Source organism: Poromitra crassiceps (assembly GCF_964638095.1).
Source record: "Poromitra crassiceps genome assembly, chromosome: 22".
Taxonomy (NCBI): Eukaryota; Metazoa; Chordata; class Actinopteri; order Beryciformes; family Melamphaidae; genus Poromitra; species Poromitra crassiceps.
In genome coordinates this window covers 9,457,291-9,471,041 of record NC_139647.1, presented here as the reverse complement: position 1 = coordinate 9,471,041, position 13,751 = coordinate 9,457,291, and the positions used below count along the sequence as shown (strand labels likewise).

The window sequence follows — 13,751 nt, the reverse complement described above, 5'->3', positions numbered from 1 at the left end:
TTATGCTTCTACTCAGCTTATAAATACAGTCCCTTCAACAATAGTGTCTGTCTGTCTCCTGTGTCCTTGTTTAGATCTGTTTCAGTTTGTTTTGTTTTCAGAAGGTTCTCAGAGTTCAGAATCGTCTGCATTCCTGCTTCAAAAAAAGTGCTGCTTTGGCTTGATTTTGCCCCCATGACTCACATGAATTTATCTTTAGTGGTAACTATAGGTCTATTCTAATTTCACTTACCCCAAAGACTAACCATGAGTCAAACATGAATTTATCTTTAGTGGTAACTATAGGCCTATTCTAATTTCACTTACCCCAAAGACTAACCATGAGTCAAACATGAATTTATCTTTAGTGGTAACTATAGGCCTATTCTAATTTCACTTACCCCAAAGACTAACCATGAGTCAAACATGAATTTATCTTTAGTGGTAACTATAGGCCTATTCTAATTTCACTTACCCCAAAGACTAACCATGAGTCAAACATGAATTTATCTTTAGTGGTAACTATAGGCCTATTCTAATTTCGCTTACCCAAAGACTAACCATGAGTCAAACATGAATTTAGGGGGGGGGGGGGGGGGGTAATATTAAAATGTGGAATCATCCTTTAAATTGTCCTAAATTTCAGAATTTCTCTCACATTTTGTGACTTTCACTTAATCTTCACTTAAAGCACTTTGAGCTACTGTAAAGGGGCACACACCTGGAATATGAAATCTGATTTCCTTTGATGTTCATTCCATGCCGCTACCTGCTAAGATGAATTATTATTACCTTTACTCCAAGCTGTTTGCTGAACATTACATTTTCCCACAGACTCAAATGAAGTCATGAATGAGTGGGCAAGTCACGATGACAAGAAGACGACGACAAGTCAAGATGACACGACAGATTAAACTGCAAAGTATTCGCAGCCCAGAATCATAATAACCTCAATCAAATAATAATAGAACAACAATATCAACAATAAACAACCTTGTTATTTGAGGTAAGCAGTTCATTACTTGCAGACATACTGGAGGTCAGCGTTTGAAGTGTGAGTAGCAGGGATCAGCAGTCTAATACAGTATGTGATGATGTTATGATACAGGTTAAGGCCTATAGCTTCTGGTGGCAAATTCCTGGACCAACAGGAGTATAATTGTACTGCTTCAAGGAAAACATAGGTTTTTCATAACCACGCTCAGGTAAAGTTAATATTGTGTACAGCAAGCCTATACCTTTACGTGACTCTGTGCCATGTTTTCTCTCTCTCTCTCTCTGATGTTTTTCACTGAGAACAAAACCACTTGCCCTGCATGGGAAGAAATAAATTAAGTGCTTACTTAATTTACTTACTGAATTGTATGCAATAATACCTACTGCCTCGGTCTATATTTTATCTAGTAACCAGTAACCTGTCCCCTTATGTAATACAGTGGCGTGAGTGTTGTTTGCTTCTAGGAATACGACTTTATTCAGTTGCAGAATTGCAAAATGCAACTGAATGGGCTGATGCTGTTGGTGCAGCAGCAGCAGCACAACAGCTGTGAGGAATTGCCATTCAAACAGGTAAAAACAAGGACCCGGGAAACAGCAGCGAGTGTAAGGCGCTAAACCATGCAGGCACGAGGCACTAACGTACAGTTATGTATGTGGGCAGTGTTGTTGTTGCGAATGTCAAACGTGGATTGACGGCTACCAAACAGGCGCAACATCAGCACAACATCTGTATAGTCACCATATCGGTTTAACGAATTATTTTTGCTAATAAGCTAGAGTACAGAAACAACGCGGGGGGAGACAGAAAGAGTGGCTGTCAAGCTTATGGCATGGATATGGGATGCTGCCTGTCTGCCATGGCATGGAGATGGTGATAGCCTCCCCAGATTACATTCCCCCCAAAACAAGCCTACCTTTTTCAGTCTTCCAGTCCTTTTTCTTTTTGCTCATGCTGCCGGAATGATTGGACTTCGGGTGGCTGTTTTTTGACTGTGGCAACCCCAGGCTCACAGCGAATGTGGTCCGGAAAACTGAAATAGAAAGTGAAAGAGCCTCTGGACGATGTCTCACCTGTGAAGCTGTCAAATTTCTATGGAGACCTCAGGCCACGCAACCTACCCTGATGGCGCCGTAAATTATGTGTATGAATCTCGGCCGCGTGGTTGGCTGTCGCGAACGAGGAAGTGGACGCGTGATTGGGCGAGGCGACCAGTCAGTCAGACGAAGACCCGCCGCTCGGGAGACGTGGTAGGTTGTTTTGGACGGTTCGTCCCTCCTTGGCGTGTGAGGTGGTAGGCTAGCAACGCTACACCGGCCACTCGGGTGGTGCACACAGCATGGTGCACAGTGTACACTACACAGGAGCACATTTTAAAGAGTCACTGCATGGAAAATATAGCCGAAAAATACTTAGGAAAAGTGAAATGTTTATTATTATTAATTGTATTATTATTGTTGTTGTTGTTGTTGTTGTTGTTGTTGTTGTTGTTGTTGTTATTATTATTAGTATTATTATGTATTTTAAATTTAGACAATGTGTTTTGCGCACATGGTTTAATGTTGATAGTCTACTAGGCCGATATATACCCATCCCTGTGTGACTGCCAATTTTAGTCAGGCCTTGCTTGCTCACAGAGTTGGCATGTAGCCTCTCTCTCTCCCCAGAGTTTTTTTTTTCCATACTGCCCTTCCCTTGCTGATTGTAATTTGCAACTTGGCCCAGAGTGCTCCTCTACTCAGGTGAGCTGCATCAGTAGTAGTAGTTGACGAATGTTGCTCTCCATGGTGCTGAATCTGTGTTGACTCATTTGGGCCTCTAATTAGTCATTTCTGCCCATTTAGTCTGCCCTCATGACCTAATTCAAAACTAATTCATGCACTTTCTATAATACATATCTAAAGGTGTGATGACACTCCCACTCTCCTGGCCCTGTCTTGTAGGAGGTGTTGGGGTCGCTACATTGGGTGCACCTGGGTCCTTGGGTTTAAGAAGCTCAGACCATTCATTCTCTCTCCCTCCTCACCTTTTGTTCTGTTTGTTTAATGTAGTTTCTGTTGTCTAGTTGTTTACCCTTAGATTTGATTAATACATTATTGTTTTAACTATTACCTTGGTGTATGACTCCCCTCATATGTTATAACCAAAAGTAACAAATGAGGGGAGTTATACACCAAAGTAAATACAAGTTAAAACAATAGTTTATTAACTAAAACTAGGGGGAAATAACTAAACAAACTAATTACAGGAGGAGCACAGCCCCACTTCCCACATCACCCTGGGTGACTCCCCACTCAACACTGTGGAGTCCTTCCGCTTCCTGGGAACCATCATCAGCCGGGGCAGGGCCTGAAATGGGAGCTAAGCATCAGAGCTCTCACCAAGAAGGCACATCAGAGGATGTATTTTGTGTGGCAGCTGAAGAAATTCAAAGTGCCAAAGGCAACAATGGTGCACTTCTACACCTCCATCGTTGAATCCATCCCGATCCTTACCGCCTCCATCACCGTCTGGTACACTGCTGCCAGTCTCAAGGACATCAACAGACTGCAGCGAATCATCCTCTGTGCTGAGAAGGTGATCGGATGCAACCTGCCATCCCTTCAGGACCTGCACACCGCCAGGATACTGAAGCGGATCTCGTAAGATCATGGCCGACGCCTCCCACCCGGGCCACAAACTCTTCGAAACACTCCCCCTCGGCAAGAGACTGAGGTCTGTCAAGACCAGAACCTCTCGCCACAAGAACAGCTTCTTCCCAACTGCCATCGGCCTCATCAACAAGGCCCCCCCCCCCCCCCTCCATCAAACGTCACTTTACAGCTACAGCAGCTGGACTACACTCATTACATTAAAGTATTATAGACTATAATACTTTATAGTTGCTTCTCCTACCAGAACTTCTACTTCATTAGATTACTCTTGTTAACTACATGGAGCACCGCTTGGACTGTAATTCCTATTTAATTTAATTGCCGTTTAACTTGGACTGTAAATTCATATTTAATGCCCACCTAACACTCCTCTTATTCATGTATATTCATGTATATATTGGACTGCACTTGCAATGTTGTGATCTCTCTTTTAGATTTTTCCCCCTATTTCCTTATCTCTGAATATTGATATGACCGCTACGCTGCATACTTAAACTAAGACAAATTCCTCATATGTAATCTTGCATATTGTGGCAATAAAAGTGATTCTGATTCTGATCATTTATATTAGACAAGCGAACGTAACAGAATTCTGATCATTTATATTAGACAAGCAAACAGAACAAAAGGTGTATCACTGAGGAAGAGAGAGTGAAGGTCTTCTTAAGCCACCCAAACAGCATACTGTAACAACCCCAAGACAGGCTCCTGCAGACAGAGCCAGGAGAGTGGGAGGGTCGTCACAAAAGTTCAAACCCTATCAGATGGGGGAGCCTCGGACAAAATGTCGTCAAATGGGCTATGCTCTAATTTGTGTCAGTTAGGGGTCCTTATGTGAAAAAGTTTGATAACCACTGGCCTAGATTATGGAAGGGGGGGGGGGGGACTCCAGCTTTTGTAGTGCATAAAACCCCATTATCTTTCTTGATATGTGTATATTTAGGCTATAGTATAATTTCATTCGTTACATGCACTATTCCTCTCATTAAATACATGTACTATTTTTAAAAATAGCCTAAGAAGAGAATAATAAATCAATAGACAAAGCGACATCCTGGCCATGAATGTGAAATACCATGTTATTCGCAAAAAGGAGCACACAGTAAGTATGTTATGTAAATTAATCAAATATGTAAATGATATAGCACTGCCTTTGGGCTGATCAGTGAGTGAAATTTCACCTTCTGTGGGAGGCAATAATTTTAGAAAATCAATGGGAGGAGCTCGTCTCCATGGATTGCATAACCTACAAAATGCCATGATGACACAGCTCCAAAAATGCAGGTTATGAAGTGATTCCTATGACCACCATTGTGTAAGTGGATCTTAATGATATGGGGCATCATTCACCCATCTTCATCATAATTTGGCCGGTAATATCTGAGATATTGCATGTGACTAACAAATAAACACACAAATGGAGACGGATGCATGGTAACCTGCCCTTGTTCATGGCAAAGGACAATTTTCTATTTCACAGGGTAGGCCTACACCAGTTCCAGTTAGTAAGTCAGGCTGTCATGTGTGAGAGCTTGGGTCCAGAGATCACCGGCTGTCATCTGTTATGTGAGCTCTGCTCTGGTCCAGACCCATCTGCTCCTAAACCTACTGACATGACTGTATCTGAGAGAGAAAAATCTCTCTAATCCAAACAAATGAACATTGATAAAGGCAGTTCTGTGGGGATCTCAGCACAGTAGCTGGTGCTATACCCTCATCCAGATTGGGGTCCTAAAATTCATGTTTAATTGTCAAATCTAGTCAGTTAATGTGTCAAGAGTTCAAATGCCTTTAAATCTACATGAATGCACGGATACAGACACTGTAAGAGCAGTTCTTTGTCAAAGTGACACTACTGTAACAGCTAGCCGCTATGCTCCACTTGTTTTTTTTTAGTTTGGGGTTATAATATCTCAAACTTATTTTAGATTGAGCTTAAAGCAAAAACAATTACTTATTTCAAAGAAAATGAAAACAAATACTATCACAAAATGTTATTTTGTCTTTTCTTATTTGTTTATGTTGGTGGTTAGTGATCTTGTGGTTGTCACCGAAAGGTGTTTCCCCTTACACATTTGTTAATTAACAGTGATATCGTTGGTAAAGCTGTGTTATACTACAGTGCAGAAATACCTACTTCAGGATCTGGTCTCCCAGTGCTCAGCAGACTTCTCACAGTCAAATGAAAGATCTTTATCTCGTTGAGCTGCTGCCGTTTCAACGAATCACATCCTGCACAGGAATTCATTATTTTCATTATTTCTCCATCTCCATTACTTAATGCAGATTCAGAAATGATGGGACTGGTTTATGCCCATGCTTTTATAACCATGATGACATGTCTACTTGTCTCTGTAGCCAGAGCCCATATTGCACATTGGGGATGCCAAAGTCTAAACTAAAGCATCTTATCCTGCCTTATAATTAAACAAGGGTGGTGTGTAGCCATTGAAGACTTCCCTCTGCACTGTTCAAATCAAGCCACTAGATGTCAATCTTGCACACATTATAAACAGTGTTGCACAGAGACAGATACCGTTAATAAAACATAATTCAACATAACAAACCAAATTTTCTAATGGTCAACGTTGTCATCACACATCTTGGAAATGGCGTGTAACGGCAACTAATCCTATAAAGAATAGCAAAGACAGATCACTGAGCTGTGCAGGGACTGCGGTGTTCAGCCAAACATGTCTCACCTAATCTTTCATCTATTTCCTGTAGCTCGATCTGTATCTTCCAAGGACGTACAGAATGTGCTGACATTAAAACAGATCGCCAAAGTCGAGTATAAGCAACACATGTTATGTCTTAAAGTTGGATTCCGTGGTAATCTCTGAGACATCCAGGAGCCATTCTGACAAGGCCTCTGACATAATAAATTACTCTATACCTCTATATTGTTCCGTGTACTACACTATTAGTTATGACAAACGTTTTGTCGAATGTTATTTTGTGGCTGGCCTTTCTGAATATTTGTAGTCTTTTTCCAGATTCCGGATCAACCAGCCAAAAGTGACACCTTGGCGTCTGGTCTGTCCTTCCTTCATTGTAATCTAAAATGGTTTGTTTAAACTTTATACACTGTTTTGACTGCTCTGGCCCTTGTCATTTTTCAACAGGTATATTGAGGTACTGTGTAGACAGATGATGTTCAAGGAGCAGAATAAAGACCAATAAGTACAGCAGATGCAGGAGGAGGCTGTTTGCCGAGTGAATGGCTCTCCTTGAGAGCTCAGCAGAGCAGTTCTGTACTCCAAACAGAGAAGGATCTATTTGTGTAAGACTGCGTAGGCCATTGTTATTGTCATGGTTACAGTGCGAGGAGATTATGTGTAATTCGGTGCCTGTACCTCAAAGTCACCAGAAAGAACATTGCATCATCCAAATCAGCCATAGCTCTTTGTTGATTCCATTTGTTTTCAAATCCCACTTATGATCATAGCAACGTAATTACAGCAAACAACACAATTATCCTACTGAGAAGTACACAAAATTATATTCAACTTAAAGTGAGCCCTAAGGATATAGGGGTTATATTGATGGCAATTATTGTTTAGGTATTCTTGTGTCAATATCCTTAAGCCCCTTTATGTGTTGTAAGGTAAGCGACTATTAGGTTTGGTAAATAGCCCTGAAGGGATGATATCATCATGACTCAATCAATGCCTATAGTAATGATGAAGCATACATTAAAGGCTGATTTGAGAGGCAGCGCTTAAGCCTAGTTGTAGAATAAAAAAACATTTACCCAACAGGGATCTCCAGTGAAAAACAGAGTTGACTCAAGGACAAGGAAGGCTTCAGCCATTTCTACATTCCTCTTTGAAAGCCCCAGATGAGGTTTGACAAACAGCTGTATACGCATCCACAGCGAACGTGTCAAATCCTGTGGAAAGTTTGTAAAGATAATTACTCCTAGAAAATAATTTCATTCCTCAGCCAAATTGCATGGACACAGATGTTGATCGCATATCAACACAACAGTAAAGATGTTTTGCAAAAATACTTGTGATGTATTGGGAGATGGAGATGGCAGTTCATTATTGCACCCTGGGCGCAGAGCATCTGTGCTGTGATGAGTCCTGAATGAAACGATCAGTCCGTGGCCATTTGCTGCAGGATGAAGGCTTTGTGACACGTCTTGTTCTCCTTTGTCAAACATTTGTCTTCCCATATCATTTATTCTGTCAGATATCTTGCTCATCTGTTCCGCAGCTGCAGTGGCACGCTGCTCATATGGAAAAGAAAGACAAACTATAGCCACAAATAGTTTAGAGACAGACTGGCGTGTTTGTTCTTTCAATTCCTTATTCTGGTTTACATGCTGAACATACTATCCACTATCCAGTATGCAGACGAACCATTGATTTCCAAAGCCAAACCTCAGCCATGCGACTGCAATGATGGGCAGAATTCACAATATGACCTCTATTGTGAAATGATAACCTTTGCATTTTGTCATTTATATTAGGTAGATTTGAGAATATTTTTGTCATTTATAAGGAGGTAACCACGGAAAATATTCATTTTCTGCAGAACACATCTTTTCTGTAAATAGGATTTAAATTGGGCTAGTGGTTAGGAAGACCCTCCCTTTTGGGTCACTCATCATGTGATTGGCTCTTGCCCCTCTAGGCATGTCCTCTTTTGGATTAACCCATTGATACCCGATGCAGCATTTGTGTGTCTATCCCTTTAAGATACGCGGTTCCCGGGTCTTAAAGGGATACACACACAAATGTGGGATATACACACAAATGCTGCATCAGGTATCAATGGGTTAAACAACCTGGCATATTTGTTTAACCTGCACCAGTGCACCCTGAGCAGAAAGGCCAAGGACATACGGCCTGTGTGTGTGCACCATGACCAGATTATAGTCTCTCTTTTTCTCACTTTGGGGAATCTTTTGTTCCTGATTGCAAATACTGGAGGTTCTGTCGTAGCCCATACAAGCCCCATGTAAGCCTTGACAGGTTCTCCATCCTTCAAACACTTTACTCGCCACCAGTATGTATTTTCATTTTGCCGCAATCCTGTAGGAACCTTTGTCATTTGTCACAACTCACAACACTGTGTGTGTGTGTGTGTGTGTGTGTGTGTGTGTGTGTGTGTGTGTGTGTGTGTGTGTGTGTGTGTGTGTGTGTGTGTGTGTGTGTGTGTGTGTGTGTGTGTGTGTGTGTGTGTGTGTGTGTGTGCGTGTGTGCGCGTGTAGATACACTGGTCCACTGACACTGAGTGGTACTTTATTTAGTCTGCCTGCTCAAAATGGGTTTAGGGTTGGATTGATAAAGCATCACATGGTAAGTGTTTTCCAGTCGGATTCCTGTGGATTGTAGCTTTGGCAAAATGTGTTGCAATGGCTCCCTCTGTTTATTTGTACTCTTACTTAACAAAGCCCTCGGGTAGCCTGTCTCTTCACACCAGCGCGTGCCTGCTTCTCCCCCCACTCTAACCAGCAGGAACGCCTCACTGATCTTTGGCTGAACTCAAGTTTGACTGTGGATAGATGTCCACAACATATCAAAGTGGGTGAACCAGAAAGTTAGGTCCAAAGCTTTATGGCATCTCTATGTGAACACTTTGTTTTCCAAAGTGAAACAAAAGCAAAAAAAATGAACATAAAAGGAATAGCATGCTTATATCTGTTGTCACTCCAGATTATGCACTTTGCACTTTTAAAGGTCAACGTGGGTCCAAACCTGGTTCCATTAAAAACTGAATCTGTTGTGAGGACTCAGAAGTTACAACACCGCCACATCCTGACAAGTTGCATCAAAACATGAGCACAGTGTGCGTCACGTTTCTCTTCACTACGGCTCGTTTCCACTTCTCCTTCACTATCACTCATCTCCTACAATTAAGGAGGAGGCAAGGGAAGGAAGGGAGGAAAGTGAATGAGAGAACAAGTGAACAGAATCAGCACTGTTCTTTCCTTCCTACAAAGGTCCGCAATGATTGCAGATGACGTGCCTCAATCACAATATATTGCAGTCCTACAGCCAATCACAGGCCTATTTTGCACTAGGACAAAGATGATATTAACAACCTAGTCTGAATCTTCATCTTTTCTCCATTTCCACCTTTATTTGGCCATTTAAAGTAGAGAGAGGCAGCAAAAAGGTGAGAGAGGGGCATGGCATGCAATAGGGGTTTGGGGCCAGATTCGAACCCAGGATACCCATATGGTCCACGCCCCTGCCCACTGAAACACCAGGAAGTCCCTGAATCTGCATCTGTATAATGAAGCAGCTGATTTTGTTTCCTACAGTATTGGGACAGTTGGCCTCTGTGTTTCCTCTGCGTAAACAGATAGATCCACATTTTCCTCTCCAAATGAAATTCCAGAAAATGCACAGCAAAAATGCTATCACACACATATGGGCAGCCAGACACATCTTTGTTCCACGACTCCTCCTCCGTTTCTATGAAGTTGCTCCACTTTTCTTTCTTTAAAATGTTCTAACCTCTTACAGCAAATTAATGAATGAATCAGGCAGACAAACCCTGTCTTTATTTGTCACAGACACACGTCAATGCATGGCATGCACACGTGCACACTGTGGTTAGTACACACACACACACACACACACACACACACACACACACACACACACACACACACGTCCTTCAGAGGTGGCATGAAATTTGAAATGTCCCTGTTTGACCCATCCTGGCTCCTCCTCCATGGTCAGGCCAGGAGCGGTGGGCAGCTGCAGTGGAGCGCCGTTAGAATAACGACATTGGTTCTCTGATCCAATGGACCTAATAGGTGGATCTAATTCTTCCATTAAAAAATGAAATCAAAGTGCACCTCTGTACTTTTCAAAATGGTTTTAGGTTATTTTCCCCCACAGGAATTAGTTTTAACAACAGTCACATGATGGTAGCATAACAAGCCCCCCCCCCCCCTTTTAAATCATGTTATTAAGCACCCAGGCAATAAAAGGTACAAGTATTTGGCATTATTAGAAGTTGCATTAACTATAGCAGTGCCACTGCTATTTCAGCTCACCGCACGTTTTTAGGGGTTGTTTTGTTCGCGTTTGTTTTCATCTCCTGTGTTTCTGATGGACCATAGCTTCACATAGCTCACTTTGGCTCACAAGTAGCATACTATGCAAGCTTGCCTCAGGTACATACAGTAATGTCTGCAATCTGTATGGTTGGTCAGACAGATAACACACATCTATGAAAAGTGGACATGAAGGTGTTTTTTCTCTGTGCAGCACCCACAACAGGAAAACATCGTTTCCACAGAGATTAGATGGTATGTGATATTAAAGCCAAAGACTGGCTGGGCCCCTCTTCAGCACAGGTCTGCAGCCGGGCCCCAGCTCCGCCTCCCCCCTCTCTCTCTCCCCCCACCCTCTCTCTCTCCTTTAATGGCGCAGCAGCTCTCTTTCATCTCTGTTGACTTGATCCAAAGCAAACAGCATTATTACACTACATATGATTAAAGAATGTGCTCGCTTGGGTCCACCCATGCAACTCCTACACGGACCATAAACACACAAGTGCCTGTTTCAGATCAGCGATGATGTAGGTCTTCATGTAGAGACTGTTTCAGATCAGCGATGATGTAGGTCTTCATGTAGAGACTGTTTCAGATCAGTGATGATGTAGGTCTTCATGTAGAGACTGTTTCAGATCAGTGATGATGTAGGTCTTCATGTAGAGACCGTTTCAGATCAGTGATGATGTAGGTCTTCATGTAGAGACCGTTTCAGATCAGTGATGATGTAGGTCTTCATGTAGAGACTGTTTCAGATCAGTGATGATGTAGGTCTTCATGTAGACTGTTTCAGATCAGTGATGATGTAGGTCTTCATGTAGACTGTTTCAGATCAGCGATGATGTAGGTCTTCATGTAGAGACTGTTTCAGATCAGTGATGATGTAGGTCTTCATGTAGAGACCGTTTCAGATCAGTGATGATGATGTAGGTCTTCATGTAGAGACTGTTTCAGATCAGTGATGATGTAGGTCTTCATGTAGAGACTGTTTCAGATCAGTGATGATGTAGGTCTTCATGTAGAGACTGTTTCAGATCAGCGATGATGTAGGTCTTCATGTAGAGACTGTTTCAGATCAGTGATGATGTAGGTCTTCATGTAGAGACTGTTTCAGATCAGTGATGATGTAGGTCTTCATGTAGAGACTGGCCATGATTATATCCGGAGTTACCCTGAATGTTATGATGTACTGTATTTTATGCTCTTATAACTGTGATCCAATATAGTTGAATAATAACTCATGCCTTTGGTATTAATAATTGAATTCCCTGCAGGGGCAGCATCAACATTGGACATTTTTGAAACAATAAGGCTGCCTTCTTATGATAGGAACTAATAATAATAATAATATTAAAGTATAGGATAGCATGTTGGTGTGAAACAAGATGAACATCTTCAGTTCACTCAAAAAGAATTTAGCTATAATTCTTGGACTTCATGAGGGAATAATAATTTCTGTGCATTAGGTTCTCTTACTATTTGAGTCACATCCTCTGCTGTTCACGTTCTCCTTAATGAACCTTGACAATAAGAGATCTCCATGTCTAGACAGAATAGAAAACACCCAGAGAATTTAAAATGTACAGCTGTGATTGGCTTGGAACTTTTCCGGAGTTTGAGGGCTCTGCCTCTGTCTGTCTATAGCACTAGGCCTATACTGAGTCATTCCTCACATTCAGGAATGTTTTTCCACAGGGTTTAATGGTCTGCTCCCTGACAGGCTCAGGCTAACAGCCATGTCTTTGGAATGGTACATCCCCTCCTCTCTCCCATTAGTAACAACTCCGCCATTGCTCTGGACTGGAGAACTTACCAAAGTGATGCTGTACTGTGAGCTTGAGCTGTGAGCTGTGGAGCCTAACATGTCACTAAAATTAGCTCCGGAGTAAAACATGACCCCTGATTAAAACTTCCCAGCTGTTCAAACCGACACAACTTGCAATTAGCTAGGAAACATTTTGTAGTAAAGCACAACTAAAGACACTCACACTGTCATGATGTCAGAAGTAACATCAATGTAAACTGCTGCGCAAGTTAAGATTAATTGATATGGGGAGGAAAAACCCACAGCTGGTTTTTGGGATAGCTGTGATGTCATCGTATAAAGGAGAGAAAAAAAACCCACCCTAAATACTTTTAAACACTGAAAACAGTCACTCTGAGGTGATAATTGCAGACTGGGATGTCTCTTTCTTCCACGATAAACCTGTCTCAACTCCAAATACACATTTACACATACCAATACATCTTTTTGAGGTTTTTCCACAGTATAAATGAAGTTTTTATTATATGTTATGTTGTGCAGGCAGTAATGCAACACTACTGTGTCATTTCATTTGAGTATTTTGTAAAAGCTGAGATAAACAATTTGTCTCTCTTGGTATTGCTTTTAACATTCCTCCCTTCTTCTCCTGCTAAGATCTCATTGTTATGACCCAGTCTAGGGTTCTAGGTCACAACATAAACTATACAAGGGACAACCATGAAAAGTAAGTGTGATTTATTGGTCACACAACACAACAATCAACAAAGGTACTGGACTCACTACACTCAAAGCTAACATTGTCATACTAAGCTAAAGCCTAGGCCGAAGCCTGGTGAGAGTTAGCAGCCAAAGCTAAGGCTGGAAGAAAGCAGCAGCTAATACAAATGGTTGAGTCCAGCACTAAAATAAACATAACACCAGAGGTAACAAAACTAAACAGTTAACAAAACAGAGGTTCTGGAGGAGTGAGAGGAGCAGCACTGCACAGATCAGTTACTGCCTGCCTCTGCTCTGCCATCTTCAGACTGGAACATATAAAGGGTCCAACGTCCCTGCCAAACTCACGGCACGCCCGCCATCACATAGTCTCTTAGAACAGACGAGTTGGCTCCCGCAATTTTCAAATGCTTCCGCCATACCTATACATGTATATAGCTGCATTCGCCGGATGTAGATGAGACAGTCTGTTTTAAGAGACTAGCCATCACGTGGCTGATCATCTTTATCAATCAAATCAAGCTGATTTGGTGGTGTGTGTAATCTCTAAGGTAGAAAGACCCATTATGATTAACTCTATCACTGGTGAATTTGAAACTATTTTATTTAATTCAGATT

The 13,751-nt window shown here is 41.8% G+C and overlaps 1 protein-coding gene across 1 annotated transcript in view; it reads right to left on the bottom strand.

Moving 5' to 3' along the window:
- The window catches only part of macrod2 (mono-ADP ribosylhydrolase 2), a 591,249-nt gene extending 589,219 nt beyond the window's left edge, over nt 1-2,030 (bottom strand). Inside the window, exon 1 of the mRNA XM_083657986.1 lies at nt 1,893-2,030. Within this exon, the coding sequence (XP_083514112.1) occupies nt 1,893-1,929 (37 nt within the window). The 5' untranslated portion in view covers nt 1,930-2,030. The remainder of the gene's footprint in view (nt 1-1,892) is intronic.
- Between the last annotated feature and the right edge of the window lie 11,721 nt (nt 2,031-13,751).